Source organism: Astatotilapia calliptera, chromosome 12 (assembly GCF_964374335.1).
Source record: "Astatotilapia calliptera chromosome 12, fAstCal68.1, whole genome shotgun sequence".
Taxonomy (NCBI): Eukaryota; Metazoa; Chordata; class Actinopteri; order Cichliformes; family Cichlidae; genus Astatotilapia; species Astatotilapia calliptera.
In genome coordinates this window covers 39,151,974-39,178,698 of record NC_137433.1, presented here as the reverse complement: position 1 = coordinate 39,178,698, position 26,725 = coordinate 39,151,974, and the positions used below count along the sequence as shown (strand labels likewise).

The window sequence follows — 26,725 nt, the reverse complement described above, 5'->3', positions numbered from 1 at the left end:
CACAACACGTCTTTGCTGTTCTCAGGTGAACGTCCACACTGACCTGTAAAATCATTTGTTTGTACAAAAAGTCACAGGAACACTTTTGTGGCATATCGACAGAGTGTAATTATCTCTTCTTCTGATGGTAGAACAGTATTTTTTATGTACATGTGATTTAGGAAATCCTTTCAATCTCGGAGCAACAGGAGCAAACTTGTTATTTCACTGAGTTACTGAGACCGTCTGTAAGCTGATATTTCCTCCCACACACGACCTCTGCAGCAGCTGTGCTGCTCTCACTCTCATTTATGTGATTAAACTCTTTGTACTTCTCTAATATTGTACTTTCATCTTCCTTTGTGAAGCGAGCCACTCTCCCAGTGCTCGTTTATGATCCAGTTGTGCCAAACGTCTATTTAACTGGCATCGCGTTCAAATGAGGCTCCTCCTCTGCATCTTTGGTGGAGAGACGAGGACACAAGGAGAGGAGTCAAGTACACAAAAGGCACGACATGCATCTTGTCCCATCTGTTTTCACACTCTACTGGGCTCTACTGGACTGCCTACCAGTTAAATAGTGCTTACCTGGCACGCTAATCAAGTGCGGCTGACTCGCTGCTCGTTTAACACACTCAGATGTTTTTGTCTTAAAGAAACGTTTGCAGTGCAAAGACGACGTGAAGCCAGTGAAGCAGAGTTTTTTCTCCAAATAGAAATGCTCTTTATTGTAACTCCTGGTTAATCACTCACGTCACCATTCATCTGTTACAGCAGCTGCATCCACAGAAGAAAACAACAGCAACTAGCATGAAGTCATTCAGTGGTTCAGTATGTACAGCAGCAGGGCGGCTGCTCGTCAGCGAGTCTGACCTCTGACCTCTGGGCTCGTATTTCTCAAACTGCCGGAGGTACAATTCCCAACACGCGTCTGACTCTCATAATGAGTCCAAAGAAAAACAAGGATAAAAATATGTTAAATAGTTTTTTGGGTTATTGTAATTCTTCAGGTCGTTCTGCTCGCCGTGAGGTGAGAAACACGAGTCCAAAGAAGAGAAACTCAAACCCGTAACTACCAGCGTGTTTCAAAGAAAGCTAGAATAACATATGACATCATCATCCTGACATCACGCACGCAGCAGGTGAACGAGCAGAGACGCTGACGGGCGCTGAAGCCGCCCTGCGAGTCTAAAGAACTCAAGAAAAACAGAAAAAACACTTCAATGTGCAAAAAAGAAAAACATGGAACAATCATGTGTCGTCACAGCAATCACTTCCTGTTTCTAACTACACAAACCAATCAGAGCGCGTCTGGGTGAACGGCGTCAGAATCATCCAGACAAAAGAAAAGTTAAAGAAAGAAAAGAGGAAATCATAAAGTGACCGATGCTCGCTCTGACACGTCTCACTTCTCCATCTGTTTTATCCTCAGTCTTTTATTTTATTGATCCACAGATACAGGAAGCAGCGAGGCAGACGTGATGGCGGGTGATGCAGGAAGTGGCGGTGGTGATTTCTTTTTAAAACTGATGCAGTGAGAGTGATCTGAGCTTAAACCTCACGCAGGGCGGAGCTACTGAACTCGGACTTGAAGGAACGAACGAGCTGAGACGCGAACGCCTCGTTTTTACATGCTTAGAATTATTATTATTATTATTATTATTGTTACTTTATTAAAGGAAGAAGGCCTTAAAGCTTTAAGAATAAAAGACTGTTTTGCAAAAATTAGTCAGAAACCTCCCAGAGCCCAGCGAGCTCAGTTCAAACTATGTGAAACTGAAGATCAGTAAAAAGACTCTGATGGACGCTAACAGCAGACGAGCAGCAGCTTCATAAAGTCCTGATTTAATGACGAGCTCGTGTTGCTGATGTGAACGAGCTGCAATCACAAGTTTTCCAACAACAAAAATCAAACCCGTCCGAGTCTCAGGTGGCGGCTCTCAGCGGACACGGGTGGAGGGGACCTGATGCACCTGTCGGCAAGCGTGAAGCTCCCGAGTTATCACCGGGTCTATGTTCCCACGCCCACCTGTGACCGCATCGAGGCGCTGTCTAACCACGCCCACCTCTGCTCATTGGACGTCCTGCTCTGAAGTCTGACCCTCAGGCCTCTGGCGCTCTAAGCTGTGAAACAAACACAAATCAACTTTTCTTCAATGCAACAGTCAGCGGCTGGCACGCTGTGCTAGCACACAGCGACAGGGATGCTGCGTTTGGTCTCTGAGTTGTGGTTTAAGACAGAGTCATCACCATCGTACGTAGTCATCGTACGAATCCAGAAACACGTTTGATTTTTATTTGTTGCAGAACTTTGTGATTGCACCTCGTGGAGGGAGGAAATCCCCTCTCCTTTTCAGACCTGCTGGCCTTGATTTACCAACACATTAAAAATGATTTGTATACCACCGTTACGTCCGGTCCTGAGTCCAGCCCGCGCGGGTTTAACCACCTACAGCTGTGAAACATGCTGATATTCAGTGCAGCTGGTGGATGTTTCATTACATATATTTAACAAAGAGTGATGACGTCACACGTACAGAAGAGCTGAACTCGCCCGCCGTGTTCTCGTCAACATTCAGGATCTATCATTTCATTTTTAGTTAGACTCCATTAATAACAAACATGCCACTTTCTTTATGTAGGTTAAAAAATAGCTGCACATCATTTGGTCACTAAGCAACACTCGCAGACGCTGATTGGAGGAACCAGAGCCGTCAGAGCTCAGCCTGCACTGCAAACATCTCTCAGAAGTGTGTGTGTGTGTGTACACCTGTTTAGACATCTTTGTGAGGACAAAACCAGCATGTAACTATACTTGTGGAGGTCAACAGCCTTTATGGGGACAAAGTGCCCGTCCCCGAGTTTAAAGGTGGTGTTTAGTGTCAGGGTCACAGTTAGGCATTCATTTCTGATGGTTAGCATTATGTCAATTAGATGTCCTCACTAAGATATGAAAACGTGTGTGTGTGTGTGTGTGTGTGTGTGTGTGTGTGTGTGTGTGTGTGTGTGTGTGTGTGTGTGTGTGTGTGTGTGTGTGGCAGTGGCTTCTGCTGAACTAGAAAGAAAAAAACTGGGAGGAGACGGTTTCATCGCAGCCAGCGGAGGCTGTGGATCAACGCATGATGAACGAGCTTCGAAGCAACCGGAGCCAACGAGAGGAGAAGAAAGGGACCACCCTTTGAGCTTAAAGGGGGCTCCTGATTGGATAGTCTGTCCCCAAACTCAGTCAGTAAGAGCTCCCCAGCTGTGAGGCGACTGTCAGCTGTACTGGGGGTCGGGTTGGGTGTTTCTATTACTTTAAGAAACTCATTAAAGTTTCAAAGTTTGTATTATTAGGGGCGTGGCCTCTTTGGTTGACAGAAAACTGCAGTTCCTGTAATCGCCACTTGAGGCAGAAATGACTTGTTCCTTTTAGTCAGCTTATGGTCTTTAATTAGCAGCTTCTTAGTACTTTTTAGCCTCATGTTCTCATATGATGGGCAGTAAAATCAGTCACTGTGTTTGTTTATGAACTCAGGTCAAGCTGAGCTTTTATATTATTATTTAATGTCTTCCACTTTTTGTTTTTTAAGGTCAAATAAAATTGTCTAAAGATGGTTTTTATATTTTGTTGTGATTAAACGACATGCTGACATCATCAACTAAACCACGCTGGGTTAGTTTGTGCGCCGGCCGCAGGTTTAAGGAGGGCGTTCAGTCTGTCATGACTGAAGTCGAGCGACTGCGATAAAACCGTCTGCTTGTTTTTCTCTTTGATGCTGGAAAGAAGTGCTGTCACTATGACATCATAGCTGGCTAAGCCAATAGGATTAATTCTTCGTATAAAGATTGCAACAGGTTTGTTCGTCAGTCCAGGAGCTGGCTCGGAGTCAGCAGGAATGTTGGCCGGTTGTCCGACTGTGGCTGGGATGCAGGGGTTCAGAGGGTCTTGTGAGAGCGCTGACCCATCACGAACCGCCACAGACCGCAGACTCGTCCTCGTTCTGTGATGTATTATTTGTGCTCGCTCCGTCCTTCATCGCTAACGTTTTGCAGATAAACGGTGACGTTAATGTGTGCAGCACTCATGTTTCTCTGCAAACCTGAAGCCTCCTGAGGTGTCTAAAAACTGAAGTGAGGGTGTCGGCTGATGATGGCGCTCGGAGTCCGTTTGGTTCCGCGTCCCGCCGGCTGGAAGCGTGGGACTGTGAGGCGAGCAGCTTCAGAAGAGACAGACCTTTTTTTTCAGGTCGTTCCTCTTCCAGAGGGAGAGGCGATCGAACTGCTCGATGGACATCCCGAAAACACTGAAGAACTCCTCCTGAGAGAGGTGCCTCTGCAGGGCGAGAGACAGCCACAATCAGAGAGAGAGCGGGAACAAAGAAGGCACTTGTCATTTTTCACCCTGCACCGACCCCACGCTGCGTCTAAAACAACCCAAGGTCGTCGAGCATCAAAGAGTTTATTAACGAAGCTGCCAAATATTAAATATGATTCTAGCGTTGTGGTCCTAAACAGCCAGCGGTCGATCATCTGAGAATATTTAGGAAGAAACGTTCTCGCTCAGTCAATTTCAATAAATGTTTAATTATATAAAACAGAATTTTCTGAGATGTGACGGCCCGCCCTGGACCCTGGATGACTCTGTCCGGTCTTTAAGTGATGACGTATGAACCCTGCTTTGGTCCGAGCTACTCTGAGTTTATGAAGGCTGTTGTGTTTTTAACATGTTTTGTATCTTGTTCTATTTAATCTGAAACAGTCAGTGATCACTGTCGGCTTCTCTCAGTTTTTATTGCCGCTAATCATTTTAAAGCTCAGTGTTTAAACCCTTCTGCTGTAACTACAGCCCCTGCAGCAGTATATGAATGACTAACCTCGTATTGTGGATGGATTATCTCAGTTGTTCTCCTGACTGAAGTTTGGTCCGTTTACAGCATCCTGCCTTGCGACTGTATTTGTCTCTAACCATCACGAACCTTCACGTTAACTTTTATCGAGTGGAAAAGTGTTAGCGTTCATCCTCCAGCTTCACTGTGCTAATGTTATGCTAACATAGCTGTGTAGCTAGCGATCACGTAGCACATCATTATATACCAACTAGCCCAACTACAAACATCACTGCTGTTTAGTTTTCTGTCTTCATTTATGTTGGAAGTGATAGCAGAGCTGTACGTTTGAATTTTTCAGAAATCTCTCAGTCAGAACATGCTATATCATGTTTAGCTGGAAGCTAGCGAGCTAACTTCCTGCTTTCATGGATGCCTGGATGTTAAACTTTGTTACACCTGGTAAAGCAGCAACGCTGATCGTTTTATTAATGATGAAAGGATTTAGTCAGTTTTTAACTCTCAGTGATGCTGCAGTGTTTGTGTGACTTTGGGACCTGAAGCGGAGTTTGGACCTGGAAACAGCTGATGACAGCAGACTAAAAGACCGGATATCGATAACGATGTGGTTTGATATCAGAACAGGTTCAGCAGCTCGAGTCGTACCGACAGAGACTTGGTCTTGTTTGTCATTTTTTTACCTCCAGCTGTGTCCGATCCACACCGGGGGGCAGTTTGCTGCGTCCTCTGTGAGTCACCACCAGCACCTCGTAGGGATAAACCTGCACGCAGACAGGCAGAGGAGACGTGACGTGAGAACCACATTGTCCTCGTGTCCCGCTGATGGGACGAAACAGCCTCACACATTTATCTGGGTGGCTGTAGCTCAGGTGTCAGAGCAGGTCAGCCACTAATCAGAAGGTCGGTGGTTCGATCCCAGGCTGCATCCTGGCTGCATGCCAAATGTCCTTGGGCAAGATACTAACCCCGTGTTTGCCTACTGGTGGTGGTCAGAGGGCCCCGGTGGTGCCAGTGTCCGGCAGCCTCGCCTCTGTCAGTGCGCCCCAGGGCAGCTGTGGCTACAATGTAGCTTGCTATCGCCAGTGTGTGAATGTGTGTGTGAATGGGTGAATGACTGAATGTAGTGTAAAGCGCTTTGGGGTCCTATGGACTAGAAAAGCGCTATACAAATGCAGGCCATTTTACCATCTGCTTGCTGCGCCTGAGTTATGTGGAAACAGGACATGTTTAATACATCCGCCCTGCTCATTCCATATTCTTATTCTATAAGGGCAGCTTTGCACAAGTGACAGTTCATAATAATCCTTCTTTATCTCACACTGACGCTCAGAGATACCCTCTATGACATCATAAAGATCCAAGAGTAGCTTGGCAGAGCTTCGGCAGCTCTACTTTCTGTACCTTGTGCTCCAGCATGCTGGGGAGAGAGTTCCCTCTGTCCATCCTCGAGTCCCCGTTCTGACACAAAAACAAACAGTATGATGAACACCGGCACCAATTATTCATCAGGAGTTTCTGCAAACAAGGTTAAAATAATGGAAAGTGTACCTGAAGCCCTGCAGAGACACAAAGAGACACAAACAGTTTCATTATTTTCTGTTACGAGTTCACTGATGCAGGAAAAAAGTCGAGTCTGAGAATGGACGTTTTGTGCTGATGTACAAGTTCAATTTTCAGCACAAAATGCTAAAATACTTCACAGGTGTAGTTTTACAGGTGTACAACTACACCTGTAAAATCCTGAACCTGAGCTTTAATGACGGACGTTTGTACCTGCAGCAGGTTTCTCCGAGGAGCTGAACTCGGCCGAGCGCAGCTGCAAACAAACACAAACAGATTGTTGTCTTCACTCGACTTCGTTGTCAAACCTCACAGCGAGTGTGCGGATACTCACCCTGGACAGGCCGCTCTTAGAGGGCGCTGGGAAATACACGGACCTGGAGGCGTTGGACCCTGCAGAGCAGAGGGGAGGGGCTGTGAGGGGGAAAGGAAACGCTACACAACATGTGCATCAGTCCTTCCACCTGGAGATGTTTTGTTCTGAAAGGTCACGACAGTCACCTGTGACCAGGTGACATCACTTCCTGTTTCCACGATGCATCATGATGCCTTCACTGAAATCTGAACCTGAAACACTAAAACTGCAGTTTTTTAATTTGCACCAAAAGTTACAACAACTGATAAACTTTAAAAATGTTTTGCTGTTTAGAAATTTTACTTCCTCGTTCACTTTACTTTCTGAAAAGTGACGCTCATAAAATCAGAAGAATTTCAGGTTCAGATACTTTTACTAACAGTGCTTAGACTCCTTCGACTTTGCAAATTTTCTTCGTATTAAATGATATTTTTGTGGTTTTGTGACGTCTTTGTCACCATGAGTGACTATTGGTCTCCACAAAGTAGTGGTAGAATAGTTATGTTAAGCTATAAAGTTTATGTCTTGCATATTTTCCACAACCAAACCCATAATCACATACTGTGTATTATCTTACTTATTTTATATTTCTTTGTGTTTTATTTGTATTTTTTGTATTTTCTTTCTGAAATCTGTACCTAACGCAAAAAATGTCAAGTGTGTGTGTGTGTGTGTGTGTGTGTGTGTGTGTGTACCGGCGTTGTGGCTGCGCTCTGGTAAAGAGCGGGTTTTCCTCCTCAGAGGCGCTGCAGACTTCTCCAGCTCCTCCTTCAGGATGATTTTGCCCAGATTAGACTGAATCTGACACGAGACAGAAACAGAAGACGACTTGTAGTTGTAAAAAGCATAATAATATATTAAGTAAATGGCCTGCGTTTGTATAGCGCTTTACTTAATCCCTGTGGACCCTAAAGCACTTTACACTACATTCAGTCATTCACACACTGGTGATGGCAGCTACATTGTAGCCACAACCACCCTGGGGCACTGACAGAGGCGAGGCTGCCGGACACTGGCGCCACCGGGCCTGACCACCACCAGTAGGCAACGGGTGAAGTGTCTCGCCCAAGGACACAACGACCGAGACCGTCTGAGCCGGGGCTCGAACCGGCAACCTTCCAATTACAAGAGGAACTGCCAGCTCTTGAGCCACGATCGCCCCGTAATCCAAAGTATTCAGAATACGTTACTCTCATTGAGTAACGTAACGGAATATGTTACAGAATACATTTTGGGGCATGTAATCTGTAATCTGTAGTGGAAAACATTTTAAAAGTAACCTTCCCAACATCTGCACATGTCTGAGAAAGACAATAATAATGAAAAATGCATCGAGCAGTTTCACGCAGGGATCGTTTTCCTTCCACCAAAGCAGACCCTTCAGCATCGAGCTAACACGCGATAAGAGCTGAAGAGGACCAAACATCAACCTCCAGGTCTGAAGAATCACGCTGCAGCTCCTCTGGTGTCCAGCAGGGGGCGCAGTGTCCCAGAGACTCCCATGTTAAACATGCTCACAGCCTGATACACCGACTCTTCTGTCTCTGTGGGGGATTTCCTCCTTCATAACAGCTGTTTATTACTCACCTGTTTAAATCCTATTAAAGCTTAAAGTTTGAGGGGCGTGGCCTGTTTGACTGACAGGTGAATGGTGACACAGGTGACTGTAGCTGCTAGCTGTCTGCTAAGCTTCACCTGAACGGGACCTCTGTGTTTTAATGACATCATGTGACCAATAACATGGCTGCTGTGAGGTCACAGCAGACTGAGCTCAGCTGTTGGGAGAAATTCGAGGATTTGACTGAGTAGCGGGTCTCTGTGTTTGACTCCGCCCTCCAGCTTCTCGTGGTCACATCTCGTTTATAAAAAGGCGAAAGAGGAGCCAACGTTAGACAGCAAAATGCAAAGTGCCCAGAACAACGGCTCGTGTTCATCTTTTGTATACAGTCTGTGGGACGTGCAGAGTGACACAGCCGATTCTGCAAACAGACGTTTCTGACGGAGCTGAAGTGCTCTTCAGGAAAAACGTGGCTTTTATTTTGAAATGAGCCGTGCCTCTAAAGGATACACACGACAGTGAAAGCACATTTAAAGCTGTTTAACCCGTGCACAGATTATCTCTGCACACATTCAGATCTCCATGATGAAGTCAGTGTTTTCAGTCTCCCACCAACCAAACAGCAGCTGACGCAGCAGCACTCCTCATGCTTTATTCATCGTACTGTCAGAGTTTTTAAAAGCAGCTTCTTGTTTCCTGCTTTTCTGACAGTGAAGGTGATTTTTGGTGATTCCTGACCAACTTCAAACTGCTGCAGCTCATCTGCACCTGCAGCTGGCTCCGGGTCTCCCACCTTGTTCAGCTCTTGCTTCTGAAGCTTTCTGAGTCCCCACAGCTCATCATCCAGCTCTCCATCCTCCTCCTCCTCGACTTTCTGCTCCTTCCTCTTCCATTCCTTTTCTGCTGAGAGGAGAGGAGTTATGGAAAGGAGAGAAGAAGAGAGGAGCCAAGGGAACGGTGAGACGAATACGTGACAAGAAGCAGGAATAATCAGGATTTAAAGCCAGACGTGATTTTTAGATGAAAACCTGGAAAATCCCACTTTCGTAATGAGCTGTAAATGTAGCACAAGGTGCGTCTCATTGATCAGAGTGTGTGTATGTATGCATTTGTTTAAACATCATTGTGAGGACCAGAAATTGCCATGCAACTATAGTTGTGGGGACTAAATGCTGACGAGTCTGAAGCATGTTTGAGGCTCAAAGTGTAAGTGTCAGAGTTACAGTTAGGCCAGAGTGAGCGGCTAGCATCGTGTCACTTAGATGTCCTCACTAAGATATGAAAGCACGAGTGTGTGTGTGTGTGTGTTTGGGTCATACCAATCACGGCCAGCGAGGGGGGGCAGGGCCAGTAGTCGGTCTCGATCTTGGAGGGCTGGTTCGGGTCTGGAGGCTGAGCTGCAGGAAACTTTGAAGACTCGATGATCAAATCCTCGATGTGTTTCCCCTGAGGGACCGAAGAGGACGACACATCTGTGCACGCACACACACACACACACACACACACACACACACATGCACAGTGCATGTTAAAGCAGATTAAACACAGTGAAAGGCGGCGTGCTGTTCACAGGACAGCAGCTGACCCACATTCACTCTGTTTTCATTATGTTCAGCGATACATTTATTGCAGCTTTTATTCTGAAATCGATTTGAAGCTCAGTGACTCACCCTGTTTGTAGATGGGAGGCTTCTTGTAGATGTTGGTACCATTTTCTGAAAACAATAAAATCACATGTGTGACACCTGTGCTCTTCTTTGCTTGCTAAACAATAATTACTGGTTCACAGGGTGAACATGAGCTCCAGAGGACAGCACATCTGGGACTTGTTGCACTTCTTGGGTGGTGCATGTACGGTGCAAACTGGACTCTCTTAGTCAGCACAGTGGGACATAGAGAACTCCAGATGTGGACCAAACGTCATCAGCATCTGGAGGCGGTCTGTGTGCACAAACTCTAATTCAGTTTCACTGCTCACAAATCAACTAATAATCCCAATAGTTGTCTTTTCTGGTCCTGACATTAGCGGCTAACACGTCTCAGACGTGGATGCTGTGCTGACGAATCACTGAAGCTCATCTGGGAATCTCTGAATTTCTCGTTGTAGCCCCTCCCACAGGGTAAACACACGTGTTTGAAGAAATAAGTCACCTGATGGAGATGCTGTTGCTAACTGGGTGAAAACCTAGCTGATGGAGCTACATCTGCACCCTTCAGTACTGTTCCCCACAGTCAGTGGGGTGAGTCCGGCTTGTGGAAGCTCGTGTTTACCTGGCCTGTGGAAATGCTGCACGGTGCTCTTCACAGTACCAGACGAGTGTGCGTTGGGTGTGGTTGGTGTGTTTGGCGTTGACGGGGTGTGTGTGCTGTGGGTTCTGGTGCTCGGGATGGTGGAACCAGGCGAGGACCCTCCAGGTGATCGGCTCTCGAGCCACTCCCTTGTCTCCTTGGACAGATTCTGGAAACACAGAGGACGGTATTTTAAAAGCGTGTCGGTGGGGAAATGTGAAGGCAGAGCCGGTGATCCTCCTCAGAACCTTCTAATGAACATGCAGGGCATCCCCATGAGGACTTTCTAAGACATGATGCCAACTGCATCGATACGACCATCAAAGCAAGACCTCCTCCATTACTACCACTACTTAATGGTCCTCAATCAGAATTGGAGGCCTCTTGAACCTTTACAGAGTAAACCTTGAAGACACGGTCGTCCCTCATTAACCAAAGAACCTCTTTTAGTGTTAGTAGAAGCACCTAAGAGACCTTTAGGATCTCCTGATTGATAACTAGAGCCTCGTTTAAAGATAACTTATGAGAAACTACTTCACATGACTTCAACCTCCTCGAGGATTCCTTGAACTAACACTTTACAGCCTTAAAAGAAACGCAGTGACTCTTAGGACGCCCCTCGTCAATGCTCTAAATGACCAACAGAGTCAGTGTGAAGAAGAGCTACCCAAAATATGACTCTAAGTAATCTGAGTATGCCTGGAAGGATGCCGTCCGAACCGATTACTGCAGCCTCGTAAGCCTCAAACAAAGAACTTCACACACATCATCCCTAAACTGTTCGAAAGGTTGTTTAGAAGCTGAAACCTGTAAAAGAAGCATCAAACCTTCTCAGTGACCGCTGGGATGTATACGACCTCCTCGCTGACATCATCATTTCTGAGGTTCCACTATGTTCCTGACTACAACCTCGTTAAACATGCCAACAGAACCACATTAATGTTGAGATGCTTCAGCGTCAGGATCACTTTCACAGAAGCTGGTCTGAGACAACAACAGGACGATGTTGTGCTAATAACAACCCATCACAGTCACACGCCCACAAAGCATCTGAGATCTGCTTCTGTCATGAGACCCTATATTGTCTGCATTTCCATATCTCACTTTCATTGTAGGGCTCTGATCTGACCTTTGACCTCATCACTAGTGCTTGTTTTGTTGCAGAGGTCTCTGAGTGTAAACAGGAAGAAACTAATATAAACTATATGATGATATGTAAAGAAAGAATGGGGGGGGGGGGGGTCTTACCTCTGGGGAGGGAGGAGGAGAGATGGAGCGAGGAGACAAGGACCTCTGGGGAGAAAAAAGCAAAAATAGATGAAACGCTCGAAGCTAAAAATAAATTCAGAGAATGAAGACGAAGCTCCACAAACACAAACTCTGCTTCTGACACTGAAGTCGTTTCTTTTTTTTAAACGATTGCACCAAATGTCAATTCTAGAGGATTACATTGCAATTTACACTTTGACCTGAAGGTGGCAGTGTTCTTTACACCCAACGATTAAATCCAGACACAGAAATGCTTCACGGTAACGTGATGTGAAGCATAAATCAGAGAAGCATTTGTTTAGAGTAAAGAAAGAGTTGGATGATGACAGCAGTGCAGACGAAGACCTGAAGCTCCGAAATCAGATTCCTTAAAAGAATTCAGTCTTTGCACTTAAACAGTGGCCACAAGGCTCCCAGCAGGGGGCGCATTTAGGTAAATGTGCATTTATATGCAGATGATCAACATTTAGCATTTAGCTCTTTGTTGAAGTCTCCTCCTTCGGCTGGCTCTGCTGTTAAAAACAAACGGGAGCTTTTTCAGGGGAGACCTGTGCAGTCTGAATGCTGTGACAACAGCTGCAGCAAACGTGTGTCATGAGCTTAAAAAGTGCCTTTTGTTTGTTTCAGTCATCAGTCTGCAGTAACCACAAGACTGTGACTGAAATCACCGATCGCTGTGCTGGACAGTCAAAAACAGGAAAACAACCGAAAACCCCACAAAACAGATGAAAGAAGGTGCAGCACACAAAACACAAAAAGCATTCTGACACACAATCTCTCTTTGTCTGACCCAATCTGCACCACAAAATACAATCACACACACACACACACTGGGCTCAGCTGTTTTCATGAGCTGTCAGCTCTCTAAGCAGCAGATTGATGTCCGTGTTTGCAGCCAGACGCAGAGCTAACCAGCCGACTGTCAGAGCAGCGACCTGCTGCCACGCCGTCTGGTTTCCACGACTCCGGCTCTGCGCTGAGCTACAAAGGTCCCGGAAGCACCGAGAAGAAACTATGGAACAACAGGACTTTACAAGCTGCCCGACCCTGTAGATGCTAAATGCTTCTGTAGCATTTAGCTACACATAAACATCTGATCACACGCTGCATTATAAGGACAGTGAAACCAGCAGGATCTGCACTTTACTTAGTTTTTAGTAAATTTGCACCATTTAAATAACTCAAAGTTAAATAATAGCTTCTACAAACGCCTGCTCATTCAGAATTAAGACTTCTAATCCGTCTCAGTCGTCTCTGAGCTGCATGTCGGAGCCGTGCTGCTTGTGAAAAGTCAAACCAGCAACCAAAAGATGCACTAAGGACATCTGAGCTTTAGTATCTGTAGCTGTGAAGAAGAAACAGTCACGATGACTAAACAATGATACGACCACCGCCCACTCCAGAGTCTCCTCCCGTCAGACCCACTGGCTGCAGTTCACCTAGGGGGCGCCCACGAGACAGTCCTCACTAAAAAGGAGTGAATGAAGCTAAACAGCTAAAATAATCATTAAGACAAAAAACAACAACAAATAATTTTGTCTTGTTTTGTTTTACAAATCCAGCATCAGTGATGTGCTTCAGTTTTACAGGATGATATTAAGATCTGACTGTATTTAAACGCCTGCTTTGAAACAATAACTCCAGCACGCGTGCAGAAGACGCAGCTGACTGTGGCGGTTGGTTGCAGTGACGTTAGAACACGCTAATAATGACAAACTGGAGCTATCGGCTCCACCTCTTCAGCTGAAACAGGATAATATTAGAGAACATGTTTCCAGGCCAGAGCTCCACACGGTGCCTCATCTAAACAGCGCCCCCATCAGGCAGGACGTCCAGAGAGCACCACTGTAGCTGTCAGCAGGAATCTCTAAACTATGACCGGAGGGAGACGTCACCTCCAGAGGACTGTAGCTGTAGTGCGGCTGGTAGATCATCAGATCGGGTCTCTCGATGTCCAGGATGGCTTTGTCTCTCGGTAAGGCTGCCAAGTCCTTATAGCCGATAACCCCGTCCTCCACTCTGGCCTGGGGAGAGCGGGGGGGGATTACAGATTATTACCTCCAGATTAATCTGAAGGGTACGAGAGCGCGATCACGGTGTGTTTATCTCACCACGATGGCAGCAGCAGGGGATCCTGGGACGCCGGTGCCTCTGAGCGACAACACACTCCCCGGAGACGTCTGCGCCAGCTGCTGCTAACACACACACACACACACACACACACACACACACACACACACACACACACACACACACACACACACACGCTTGTTCTTGTGTCTTTGTGAGGACTATTACTGCCTCTTACCCAGAGCCTAACTTGAACCTTTCCTTCCTAAAGGAGCAGGAGAAACGTCCTCACTGTTCTGCTTCTTCTGTCAGCTTTATTATTTCCAAGCTGGAATTGTTCTGTGACTTTATTTGTTAAATTAAAAACCACCCCAGATGTAAATCCTCCCTTCAGCATCGCCTCCTCGTGCACCTCTGGACTTCAACACCAAACATCGACTCATCTTTGAGCTGACACGCTTCTCATGTGGAGGAACATCATTATTGAACCACCAGGAGAACGCTTGTTTGTTTTTATTGTTGAGCATCGTGATCATTCAGCAGAAACATCGTCACGCTGCAGCATCTCAACAACACGCCCCCCCTCCCCCCCGACAACTATCAGCAAAAGAAACGTGTGGTTTACCTTGGGCATCATCCTGACTACTGATTGGTCAGTTCCTGAAGGAGACACACAAAACATGATGTTAAATAAAGAATAACAAGTCAGACGTTTCAGCATGACAAAGCAGGAGAGGCCAGAAAGAGTGAGGCATCATGGGAAACTTTCCACCAACCTTTCTCACATCAACACGTGTATCAGCTGCTCTGGTCCACACATGAAACATGAGTCTGACAACAATCTCCTTTTTTGTTCTTTTACTGTGTGCTGCTGTGCATCAGTGTTTCTGTCTGTGATAGAAAGGCCCACACTGAGCAGAGCCTCGCGCTGACACGAACAGTAGATTGACTATGTGCACGTTAGCATATGCTACTTCCGGTGTGGAAACTCCTGTGGGGAGCTGTGTTTCCGGTGTCCTATTCGCGCCTGGTTTACGGTCCAAAACAAGTTAAGCAAATGAATCAAGCGGCGATTTACATTTCTATAGATGTCTCGGGCATTTACCCAACATATCTGTAAATGATGTTCATCGACTTGTCGATATTTTCCCCGCGCCTCAGAGCAAAAGAGAAAAGGATTCAAATGTTATATTTCTCAGCTGTCCCTCGTTTATCGCGGGTGTTATGTTCTAAAAATAACCAGCGAGAGGTGAAATCAAGGAGCCGATTTTATTTTTGACGATGCAAAACGTTTGGTGGACATCGTGGACATACAGCGCTGCACTGCAGAGTCACACTGCTAGCATCGATGCAGCGACTCTATACTGTACAGGAGAGACGGAGGAGATCGTCTGCAGCGATCAGGACGCAGGACACAATGTGACGTAAAAAAAGCATGCAAACTTGCACTAAAAAATCTGAAACAGCGAGGTGAAAGGTGAAGCGCGTTATAGCGAGGGACCGCTGTAATTTTGAAGGTAAGTCACAACATACCCTTCCTACATACTAATGTATAGAAACCATTACAATCATTCATTTTGTGTGGCTGTTTTCAGGGTTTGTTAATATGCTGTGTAGGTGTGTACTTGACTAGCTGATATCAACATAACGGGAAACATCTGGTTTGACTGTTCTTCACCTGTAGTTTGAATGCTGAACATTTGCCTGTTTGAATCATGAGACCAGTCACTATACAGAGATGTGCTTCTGCATGTGGACGATGTGTCTTCTGCTGCAGTGATGCAGTTCAGCTTGTGTTGAGTGAAGTAAACAACTGATCGATCTAAACTCTTTAAACTGATCATTAGATTTTTTATGACACAGCAGCGGTGAGTGTTCCCACCTCCTGCTCTTTGTAACTTAACGCCATCTTTCCATTTTCAAGTTTTGGACATGATTGTGGAGGATATATCTTCGCAGTAGCGATTGACCGCAAAGTAAAGCTACCGGAAATGTACAACCCCACATCCGGTCTCAAACCAGGAAGTTAGCATTTTCTCGTGCACAGGGTCAATAACCCCCGGCGTGGGGAACGCCTCCACGTGTCAGGGCTGTGAGACAAAAACCATACGAGGGCACGAGATTCACACCTCGTTTCTTATTTGTGACCCTGTGGATCCTTCTCTATCCTGTCCTGGGCCTTGGTGCATCCCTCATCCTCCGGCTAAAACAAGACACCTCCCAATTTCCAGAAAACCTGCAGAGGGGCTCATTATCTAATGATTAAGCCTTATAAATCAGGGAAATGCAGAAAAAGACGCTAAAGAAACAAACATGGCTCTGAAAGCCATTCAGACTCACTGCTCACCAGCCGTTATCTGTTTAACAGCAGCCTTCACAGAGCATGTGCAGGAGACCGCTGTGCTACAGCTGCCAGGCTGACCACACCCAGGGCCTCTGCACTGAGATCACAAATGAAATGAGCTCTAAATGACGGCGTGCTGTCAGATTACTGACACTCAGCGCTCTGCAGCAGCTGCAGGGTTTCCAGTCCGGCATTGTCTGACGTGGCTGACGGACACAAAGGGATTATTCCAGAGTCCACAGCTTTGTCACACACACACAAACACATGAGCAAGGAAACCTGGGTAACAAGCGGTCAGCCAGCAGAGTGTGTGTGTGTGTGTGTGTGTGTGTGTGTGTGTGTGTGTGTGTGTGTGTGTGTGTGTGTGTGTGTGGTTACCTCAGGGAGATAAAGGGATCATGTCTGTTCGTCTTCGGGTCTCTTCAGCACCTGAAACACAAACAGAGGTGTCGCTGGGACAAACTCATGATCATAATATTAACACTTTATTTTTTACTGGTTCTCACCAATATAATCAGATGCAGCAGGAAACTAAACAGTGAGACTTTTATACGTTTCTAAATCTGTAAATTAACACGTGAAGTTCTCGGATTGAATAATAACAAAAAGTTTGTTTTAAATAAGTATTCTTAATCTTTATCAGCAGTTTCAAAACTATAAAATGACATTTTTGTCAACATTTACTCAGTTTGTCACCAGTTACGTCAGACATGATTCAGACTTTCACATTTCTAAATCATTTCTGAAGAAGTTTCTGGAAGTTTTCACGTCCTCTACCCTTCTGTCCTTCAGAGTTGAAAATCCTCTGCTGTTGTTCTGTCCCATTAAACTCAGCTGAAGTTGGGTTTAAAGTCAGAACAGAATCAGGTACAAAGAGCTGTTCCAGACGCTGCCCTGGTTCCTGGGATAATCCACAGCAGTGTTGACGATGGAGGATTTGAAGCCCGTTTTAAGCCCACGTCACGGTCTGTGTGACCATCCAGCTGTTGTCTCTACATTTGTGTCTCCACGTTACAACATGTATCATTTGTATACCTGTTACAGTGCTGCTGCACTCTTGGGTCTCTGTTGAAAGGAGGTTTGTGATGTGAACGAGACTTTGAGCTGAATCAATAAAGACGTATCGTGTGTCTCTATGATGGGATTCACAGATTTTGTTCAGACAGGGCGATCTCTGACCCATCCTCCCTCCCAGTATTGATCTCTGCTGGTGTCCAGTATCACTGATGATGATGAATAAGCAGAGTGAAACCAGGCAGGGACCTCTGGGCCTGAATGAAGCTAACGCTGGAGCATCAAATCCTGCGGTTCCTCCAGCATCCAGCAGGGGCGGCAGTGAGTCAGTCCCATACTCATGTTAAAACTTTACAGCAGAAACAAACATGTTTACAGCTGGATACACAAACTGTTTGTCTCTGTGGACAGTTTCCTCCTTCGTGACACCTGTTTGACTCACCTGTTTGAATCGTACTGAGGCTTAAAGTTAGGGGCGTGGCCTCTTTGGCTGACAGGTGGCTGTAGCTGCTAGCTGTCTGCTAGCTTCACCTGAACTGGACCTGTGGACTGTGTTCGTGCTGTTGGAGCCTTTTGGAGCTTTTTAATGACATCATGTGACCAATAATATGGCTGCTAACAGAGCGTCCAGGAAGGCGGAGCTCTGGTTCCTTTGACATAAATTCTAGGATTTTCATTGGATGTTGGTGTTTAGAGGGTATCTGAGTCTGTGTGATGCTCCCATTCAAAGCTGGATGCAGTTTGATAACCAAGCTGTTGCTTGTTGTTCACTCTCTGACCTTCATTTATTAAAAAGCAAATTCAAGGCAAGAAAGAGATCAGTGTCTCTGGAGAGAGTTTAATTACAGTCTAGGACTCCTGGTGATCAATACTGTGATCAATAAGGTGAAGGAGTCAGGTATCAGCTCAGTCAGTGCGTGCTGATCACTGTGATGGATCACCTCTGTAATAAACTGCCAGACACGTCAGACCAGCAACAATTTAAAGATCTTTATTAAAAAACATCAACTTACATGTTCGATTTCTGCCGATTTCCTTCTCAGGACCACGAATCCATCAGCTCAGCGTCTCCTGGAACAAAACCAAAGATGTGATTTCAGAAGAAGCAGCAGAAACAAGAGAGAACGACACAAATGAGCCTGAGAGCTCCGAGGACGGACAGCCTCCTTCAGATTCACGTGTTTGCAGCAGACAGGTGAGCGCAGGCCTGGCGGCAGGTGAGGGGCTAAAAATAGAAATGCAGCCAGTTCATGTGTGACCCATCATCGGGGGAAAGTCCTCCGAATATCTGAATGGACCTCTGAGCAGAGGCGGAGCTTCATGCTGAGGCTCTGCATCTATTTTCAGACTCACGTTGTGTCGTTGCTAAGCGATGATGCGGGCAGGTGATGAACTTTGAAATGAAATCCTCGAAGACGGCCTGCTGTCCTACCGTGGGTGCAGACAGCGAACGCAGCCTCCTGCGGGCTGAGGGGGAGTTTCTTTTGCTCTGCAGGTCTGCCGGGACACACAGGAGATAACTCAGAGGAATGCTGGGAGATATCTAGGGGTTGCTAGGTTACCGCACATGGCCGTCCAATCGTCTGGCACAAATGTGGGAGAGAGAAACAAAGAGATGCTGCACCAACGCGGACCGCCCACCATCAGACCACCGTGACACAGCAGGGGTCACGGCCTCAGGTAAACCCCACCCGGCCGCTCTGCCTGAGAGCTTAAACTAAGTTCCTGCAGAGAGTCCAAGAAAACCGCCTCCTGCATCTGTTTGTCTTTACTTCCCTTCATCTGGATGGAAAACATGACGAGAGGAAGGGGAGCACACGCTCCTCAGCTCGCACCAGAGACTGGCACACCAGGATGTCACACTCGTTACTGACACCGAAACAATCGCATTAATCCACAGATACGAACGTTAGCTGTCCTCTCGTCAACATCAGCGACCTGAGCGGGCCGCCGCAGGACTGTGAGCTGGTGCTAAATGTGGCGGCGTCGGAGCTGTGAGACGCCTCGAAGCAACGAGGCAACAGAAGAATTCAGACTGTAGGAAAACTTCTGCTTGTCTTACTGAGGACTTTTAGGTGAATGCAGCACCGAGCAGCAACCCGGCTCACATAAAAGATGCTGTCGGCACAAATGGCAGGTTTAGATGTGCATCGGAGGACCGCTTGTTCTCCGGGGCCCAGTTTGTTTGTAATAAGCCGGTGACCGGCACTAACGACCCTCTCAGAGAAATCAGCCCAATAATTTACATCCAAACACAAAGAGTCAGAGAAGAAGAGACGACCGCTGAGGTCAGCGAGCCGGTGACTTTGTTTCTCATTTCCAGACAAATCGTTAAACGTCTGCAGAGCGCGAGAAAGAAGAAACGAGTGCACAGAAGCGCGTCTGTAATATTTAATGGAATAAATGTTTCTACAGCATCTCTTTATGTCACTGGAGCCATTTTTAAGCCCAGAGCTGCAGAGGATCGTCTCAGTGATGCTAATTATCAATGACCTGTTAGTGACTGTTCATACAGCCAGGACCACAAATATGTGGACACTGAAGGCTGCAGTTTGACATGCGTGTGTTTAACATGAACACAGGTATGAATCCAACACTGTGGACTCTGCGTTGGTTCTCCGGCTTCCTCCATCAGAATCCTGCATTTCTGTTGTTGGTCTTAAAGAAAAGCATATTCTTATGAAGGCACGTGATGCACTCACCTGCTGCTCAAATCTGTTTGAGAGTGGTGGCCAATCAGTAGAAATGTGGCTTAAAGGGGGAGGAGCTAAAACAGCTTGTTTCAGACAGAAGACCACTGGCAGGCTTATTTTGAGCTGTGCAGTCAGAAATAAACAACAAACACATCCACCAACTACAAACAACTCAAAGGAAGTACTTCCTGTCTGAACTTTTAAGGCAATGACACAAATAAATGTGTAAAAGAACCACATGAAGAGTCCCATGCATTTGGTGCACAAAACAATCCAATCGAAAGCTGCAGTTTCAGAGCCACACCGACGACCCTCCTCGTGTCGAGTCGTGATGCAGGAAGTGGGTCAGACACTGAAAAGTGCCGAGTCACAGCTTCACGGTCCTCAAACATCCACTGAGCTCTCAGTGAAAGAAGTCGGACTCTAAACGTCAGCAGATACACCAACTCATCTAACAGAGAAGAAGACGTGTTTAAAGAGGATTCAGAGACTGAGCAGCAACTTCAGGGCTAAAGAATGAAACCAACACTGAAGCACCAAAACCTGCAGTTCCTCTGACGTGCAGCAGGGGCAGCAGCGAGTCAGTCCCATAGACTCCCATGTTAAACAGCCTGATACACAGACTGGTCTCTCTAAAAAAACACCTCACAAAACTTGCGACACGGCGTAACTCGGCTCATAACCGTAGCACGTGGGAGCAGTGTGCTCACGTGATAGAGCGGCTGTGTGTGTTTGTAGCCTCAAACCAGCATTTCATCTCCGAGGAAGTTTTCCCCGAGAGAAGTAAAGCAAGTGTGTAAGTTCATCTCTGAATGTTTGTAAAGCATTCCCACGTAAAGCTTAACAACCGATATATGGAGCGACTGCCTCTTCTTGCTGCTACTTCAATCATGAAACTGATCAATGATCAGCTGATCGTCTCTCTTCATTGTTTTTGGCCCACTTTGCAGCAGAAAGAGGAAACCAGCGGCTGAACAACAGCAGCACGTTTAAGCTTGATCAGCTGTTGTTAGAATGTATTTAATATTACTTTCTACTCGAGGATCTTTATCTACGTAGCTGATGGCTGGTAACTGTGCAGGGGCGGATCTAGCAAAGTTTAGCCAGGGGGGCCGATAGGGCATTAACAGGGAAAAGGGGGCACAAAGACAGACTTTTCTTTCTTATTCTCATTTAAAATGTCGAGCTTTTAATTATTTAATATTTATCTGAATCTTACACCCAAAGTTTTAATCTGATGTTGTTACGTTTCGGTGTTGTCAGTGTGTTGTTTTTGGCGTGACTGTTATGTGTTTCCTGTTTTACTTTGAAAGTCTGTGTTATCTTAGTCTTTTCAGTTTACGTTTCCCTGTCTCGTCAGTTCTGAGTTGCCCCAGCTGTGTTTCCCTCTTGTTGTCCATTTTCCTGATTGCTCCCTCTAGGTATTTAAACCCTGTGTTTCAGTGTGTCATGGTCGCGATCTCCCCCCCGTGTTGTAAATAGTTTGGTGTTTTTGTTGTAAATAAATAGTCTGTTGTAAATAGTTGTGAATGGGTTTGTTAATATTTTCGTTTGAGAGACCTTCGTTTTGGGATTTTGGTGGAGGGCCTTCGTGGTTTTATTTTTCTTATTTTTGTTTTTCTACGTTGCACCCCGGTTGCCTAGGCCGGGGTGTAACATATGGGGGCTCGTCCAATCGCTGGAGGGTCCGAGGGCCGCTTCAGCCTCCGTCTGTCTTCGCTGGAGGGCCCGGGGACCGCTCCAGCCTTCATCTGCCTTCACTGGAGAGTCCGAGGGACCGCTCCGGCCTTCGTCTGCTGGAGGGTCAGTGGGACCGCTCCAGCCTTCGTCAGCCTTCGTTTGTCTTCGCTGGAGGGTCCGAGGGACCGCTCCAGCCTTCATCCGCCTTCGCTGGAGGGTCCGAGGGACCGCTCCAGCCTTCGTCGTCTGCTGGAGGGTCAGTGGGACCGCTCCAGCCTTCATCAGCCTTCGTCCGTCTTCGCTGGAGGGTCTGTTGGAGGGACCGCTTCAGCCTTCGTCCGCCTTCGCTGGAGGGTCCGAGGCACCGCTCCAGCCTTCGTCCGCCTTCGCTGGAGGGTCCGAGGCACCGCTTCAGTCTTCGTTTGTCTTCGCTGGAGGGTCCGAGGCACCACTCCAGCCTTCGTCTGCCTTCGCTGGAGGGTCCGTGGGACCGCTCCAGACTTCATCCGTCTTCGCTGGAGGGTCTGGGGGACCGCTCCAGCCTCCGTCGTCTGCTGGAGGGTCCGTGGGACCGCTCCAGCCTCCACCAGCCTTCATCCGCTTTTGATCAAACTTTTCACTTGGTGTTAAATGTTTGATTTTTGGGTGGGGGGAACTGTTACGTTTCGGTGTTGTCAGTGTGTTGTTTTTGGCGTGACTGTTATGTGTTTCCTGTTTTACTTTGAAAGTCTGTGTTATCTTAGTCTTTTCAGTTTACGTTTCCCTGTCTCGTCAGTTCTGAGTTGCCCCAGCTGTGTTTCCCTCTTGTTGTCCATTTTCCTGATTGCTCCCTCTAGGTATTTAAACCCTGTGTTTCAGTGTGTCATGGTCGCGATCTCCCCCCCGTGTTGTAAATAGTTTGGTGTTTTTGTTGTAAATAAATAGTCTGTTGTAAATAGTTGTGAATGGGTTTGTTAATATTTTCGTTTGAGAGACCTTCGTTTTGGGATTTTGGTGGAGGGCCTTCGTGGTTTTATTTTCCTTATTTTTATTTTCCTGCGTTGCACCCCGGTTGCCTAGGCCGGGGTGTAACAGATGTATAGAAGTCCATTACTGTATATAGTAACTGTTAAGTCTAATATACCCTAGTAAGCTATAGTACTTTTTCCTTTGGGAAGGTACCATCTGTGCAGTTCTGTAGAAGAAAGATGTTGAATCTATTTAATTATTCTTGAAAAATAATTGATTTCTGTGCATTTTTCCACACTGCATCAAATTAAAGTTGATTACGTCGATTAAGCATCATGAGGTGGAGTTTTTTGCTGGGAGTTTGCAACCCTATTAGTCAGGTTGTTTAATATTTCTGCTAAGTACTCTTTAAAACACCAGAATAGGGAGGATGGAGCAGGTTTAAGTTTATTAGATTGATCAGTTTTGCTGAACTATGAAATATTTTGGGTGCAGTGTGTTTTTTACATGCAGGTATAACAGAATAGCTTTAGTGTTTTTTTTAACTTGAGTTTGAACTTATACAAAATGTGGCAAGATATTTAAAAAAAAAACAGTTTTATTGATTAAAAAACACACTAAATTGGATTCATATCGGCAGCGGCAGATATCCAAATTTATGATATTGGTGTCGGACATAAAAAAGTGGTATCGTGCCATCTCTAACCAGAACCAACAGTCACTTGTGAGGACACAAGTTTGAAGCCTTTTTGAGGCTCAGAATGTGGTTTTAGTGTCACAATTAAGTCATGGTCAGGTTTATGGTTGGGCATTCATTTTTAATGGTTAGGGTAAGGGGCTAGGGAAAGCATTATGGTAAATAACCTGTATTTGTACAGCGCTTTACACATTCAGTCATTCACACACTGGGGATGGCAAGCTGTCAATGAAGGTCCTCACTAAGATAGCTGAACAGGCTTGTGTGTGTGTGTGTGTGTGTTGGCAGCGTCTTATCTCCGCTCACAGAGACGTGACCACACCCAGCCTATCATCGTTTATGTAACGGCTGCTCTCATTGGCCGATGCGGATGACATCACAGTGTCTGTGGCGTGTTTGATCTGACAGGAAGTTTAAACGTTTCTTTATTTCCAGCAGAAGAAGAGATGAAATCAGCTGTTTTTGTTGCGTCTTCACGTCAAAGTTTGGATTCGTTTTCCTGATAAACTAATAAAACCAAACAGGAAACGCTGGTTTTTACGGCGCCCCGCCAGCGTCTGTCTCGCCTCCGATCCTCGTGAGGTTTCTGAGGCGGAGATTTGACACTCTGCCCCGAACAGACCCAGACTCATCCTTCCTTCCTCCCTCCCTTTCCTATTCCCTTCTTCATTTCATCTTCTTGTTTTTTGCCAAATCTCTACCATTCATGCTTCCTTTTTATTTCCTACATCCTTTCTCCCTTCTCCAACATTTTGTTTTTGTCCCCTTTCTTTCCTTGCTTCATATCCTTTACTTATTCCCTACCACCTCCTTTCATCCCTTCTTCTGTCAGATCTATTCGTGTGTCTTTATGCAGGCTCTGTCCTTCCTTCCTTGCTTCCTTGCTAGTGTCTCTTTTTTCCTCACTTCCTTCTCTCGCTACCTTCCTCCCTCCTTTCCTTTTAATCTCTTCCTTAAAGTTTTCTATTTCCTTTCCAAACTTCTGTTTCCTTCGTTATATCTCTCATTCTTTCCTTACCACCTTTCCTTCCATTCTCTTTTTTCCACCCTGTTCCCTCTCTCCTTCTTTGATTCTTTAACTGTTTCCTTCCCTCTCTACTCTCTTATTTCCTTCTTTGTCACCTTTATCCATTTCCTACCTCCTTCCTTTCTTTTCCCTTGCCTTGCTTATCTCCCTTCCTCTCCATGCTTCCTGTTTCCATCCCTCCTGTCCTAGTTTCCTTTCCTTTAACATTAACTCGTTCCTTCTGTCCTTCTCTCTCGCTGTTTTAAGGAAGCCATATTTTATTTGATCATGTGACAGGTTTGATTTGCAGCTGTGTGGAATAAAAACAGGTCACTGTGAAGCGTCGGGGTCGTTCTGAACGTGTTGTTCTGAAGCTCGCCCGGCTGCAGGATATCAGCCGACACTTAAAATTCCTGCAGCCTAAAGGCCTGCAGCTCCGCCCCCTGCCTCATCCTCACAGCATCGACAGCCCCCCGTCGCCTCCTCGGCCCCCTGCTGCACTCGCAGATAAGAGCCGAGGCCTCCGTCGTGGTATTAAAGGACCAGGCTGCACTTTTACAACCCGAGGATTAAACTGGAGCCCAGAACACCACAACACGTCCCTGAAGTCACGTTAGGCGTCAGAAGCCCCGCCCCCTGACTCAGACCCTCAGAGGGTGACAGCTGGAAGCTGCTGCTTCACAGTAATACAACGAGACAATCAGACGAGCTCCCGAGAGCGAGCACTTGGTGAGAGTAGGAACAAAAAACTGGAGCACGCTCAGGGAGGGGCGGGGCCATCTGCTGTGACAGGTTCAGGGTCATGCTGCACACCTAACCTGCTCTGATCTGAGGTCAGAGGTCAGCAGGTACAAAACCACCGCCGGCTGACCAATCAGATCTCTGGAAAATCGAAGGCTCCCTCAGACCTCAGCGCGCTGACAGTGACAGCTCTGCAGTGTTTGTCTGCGCTCAAGGCGACAGCCTCACGCCGCGAAGCAACGAGAAGACAATGAATCAAACTCCTCACCATCACTGAACAGACTGGCGTCCAGCGTCTCTGCGGCAGACGCAGGGGAGGAGCTGAAGCTGCAACACAAACCTTCAGATTAGAGCGAACGCAGCCGTTAGCTCACAGCTGCACCTCCAGCAGGTTCCTGTACGCGCTGCAGCAAAGCCCCAAACTTGCTGTTGTATAACATGAGTGAAGATGACTCATGTGTCCAGAAATAGAGAAGAAGAGCGCCCACGCAGCACGGCGAGGCGTTCAGGGACTCTACGAGCATACGGGACGCCTCTGAGGACTCCACAGACTAGCGTGCGCCTCTGGATATGTGAAAGATTTACAGACGCAGATGATTTTCCACCAAGAGCCCAAAAACCACGACAGCAGGAGAATGTGTTAACTGCACGAGACACACACGAGCAGCCACGCTCAGCGCACACACGGTCGTGTATGACTGAAACACAGTGTTACGTCCCCACATGAAAGCTAGAAGAGTCATCAAGGTGACTCCAGAAGAAGAAAATGCCGACCTCCGAGCGGGAGCTCAGAACAGTTTATTTTATTGGGATTCCATAATGTTGATTGGAGGATGTGGAAGTCTTCTGTGAAGCTTTTCCTGACCGAGAAGAGCGACCACATCCGAGGCTGGGATTTTTTGTTCACGTTACCCAGTCACCTTATGTAAACTGGAGGGTTTTTGTGTTTATGAGGGGGAGAAAAAAAGCTAAATGTTCTTTATATGTTTGTATAATTGTTGTAATAGCAAAAACACATTCACTGCATATAAGCTTTGTTTATATTTGCAGAACCCATAAAAAGATGCAGTGCTTGGTTTGAGATATTGAATTTAATCAATTATAAAATAATACAAATCTTATGTCTTAATTTCTTTGTTATTCAAATAATCTGCGACAGGATATATGTGTATAAAAAAGAGCAAGAGAGGAGGAGGCGGAGAAAAACACCACGCCCACACAAGGGCAGTATCAGGGGGCCCAGCTAGGGCCGTAACAGCCCCTCCATAAATACAAACCAGTGGTCTGTCACAGAATGTCCTACCCAACTTTTAAACATATCACTTACCATGCACCATAATAACGGTTAGGCATAGCCTGCCAAATCTGACCTTTTTGATGGGTCGATGGCTCAAGTCCCTCAAAATAGTGTCCAAAGCGACAGCCAGGTGTGTTTTGAGCCTTCACATATGGAGAACCCAGCGAACAGCTAAAAGGCCTTTCACTTTTCAGACGCTTCTTCGCTAGGTCAGGGCGACAGGTATGCTGGTTAGTCAGAGGTGCAGGTTTGAATGTTTGTGTTGTACACAGTGTGTCACACTGCAGGTCATCTGGACCTGAAAGATTGTCAACAGGTGGCATCTCATAATTAGGTGACCTCTGACATTCACCAAATGACACCACTGAGCAATTATGCTCCAATTGTTGCCTAGTG

The 26,725-nt window shown here is 46.4% G+C and overlaps 1 protein-coding gene across 6 annotated transcripts in view; it reads right to left on the bottom strand.

Annotated features, from left to right (window-relative positions):
* Positions 1 to 3,255: 3,255 nt before the first annotated feature.
* The window catches only part of LOC113033314 (dematin), a 29,325-nt gene continuing 5,855 nt past the window's right edge, over positions 3,256 to 26,725 (bottom strand). For 2 of the 6 annotated variants that reach the window (XM_026186997.2, XM_026186998.2), the window contains exons 2-14: positions 18,281 to 18,338; positions 16,632 to 16,682; positions 14,535 to 14,569; positions 13,951 to 14,034; positions 13,735 to 13,863; positions 11,819 to 11,863; positions 10,553 to 10,739; positions 9,952 to 9,996; positions 9,601 to 9,753; positions 9,075 to 9,184; positions 7,419 to 7,524; positions 6,703 to 6,761; positions 6,446 to 6,624 (exon numbers count right to left, since the gene is read on the bottom strand). In XM_026186997.2, coding sequence (XP_026042782.2) covers positions 6,562 to 6,624; positions 6,703 to 6,761; positions 7,419 to 7,524; positions 9,075 to 9,184; positions 9,601 to 9,753; positions 9,952 to 9,996; positions 10,553 to 10,739; positions 11,819 to 11,863; positions 13,735 to 13,863; positions 13,951 to 14,034; positions 14,535 to 14,546 — 993 coding nt within the window. In that variant the 5' untranslated portion in view covers positions 14,547 to 14,569; positions 16,632 to 16,682; positions 18,281 to 18,338 and the 3' untranslated portion in view covers positions 6,446 to 6,561. Of the gene's footprint in view, positions 4,295 to 5,488; positions 5,570 to 6,209; positions 6,267 to 6,445; positions 6,625 to 6,702; positions 6,762 to 7,418; positions 7,525 to 9,074; positions 9,185 to 9,600; positions 9,754 to 9,951; positions 9,997 to 10,552; positions 10,740 to 11,818; positions 11,864 to 13,734; positions 13,864 to 13,950; positions 14,035 to 14,534; positions 14,570 to 16,631; positions 16,683 to 18,280; positions 18,339 to 18,620; positions 18,759 to 26,725 lie in introns of those variants that run through there. The other 4 variants (XM_080308961.1, XM_026186999.2, XM_080308960.1 and 1 more) reach the window with 4 other exon arrangements.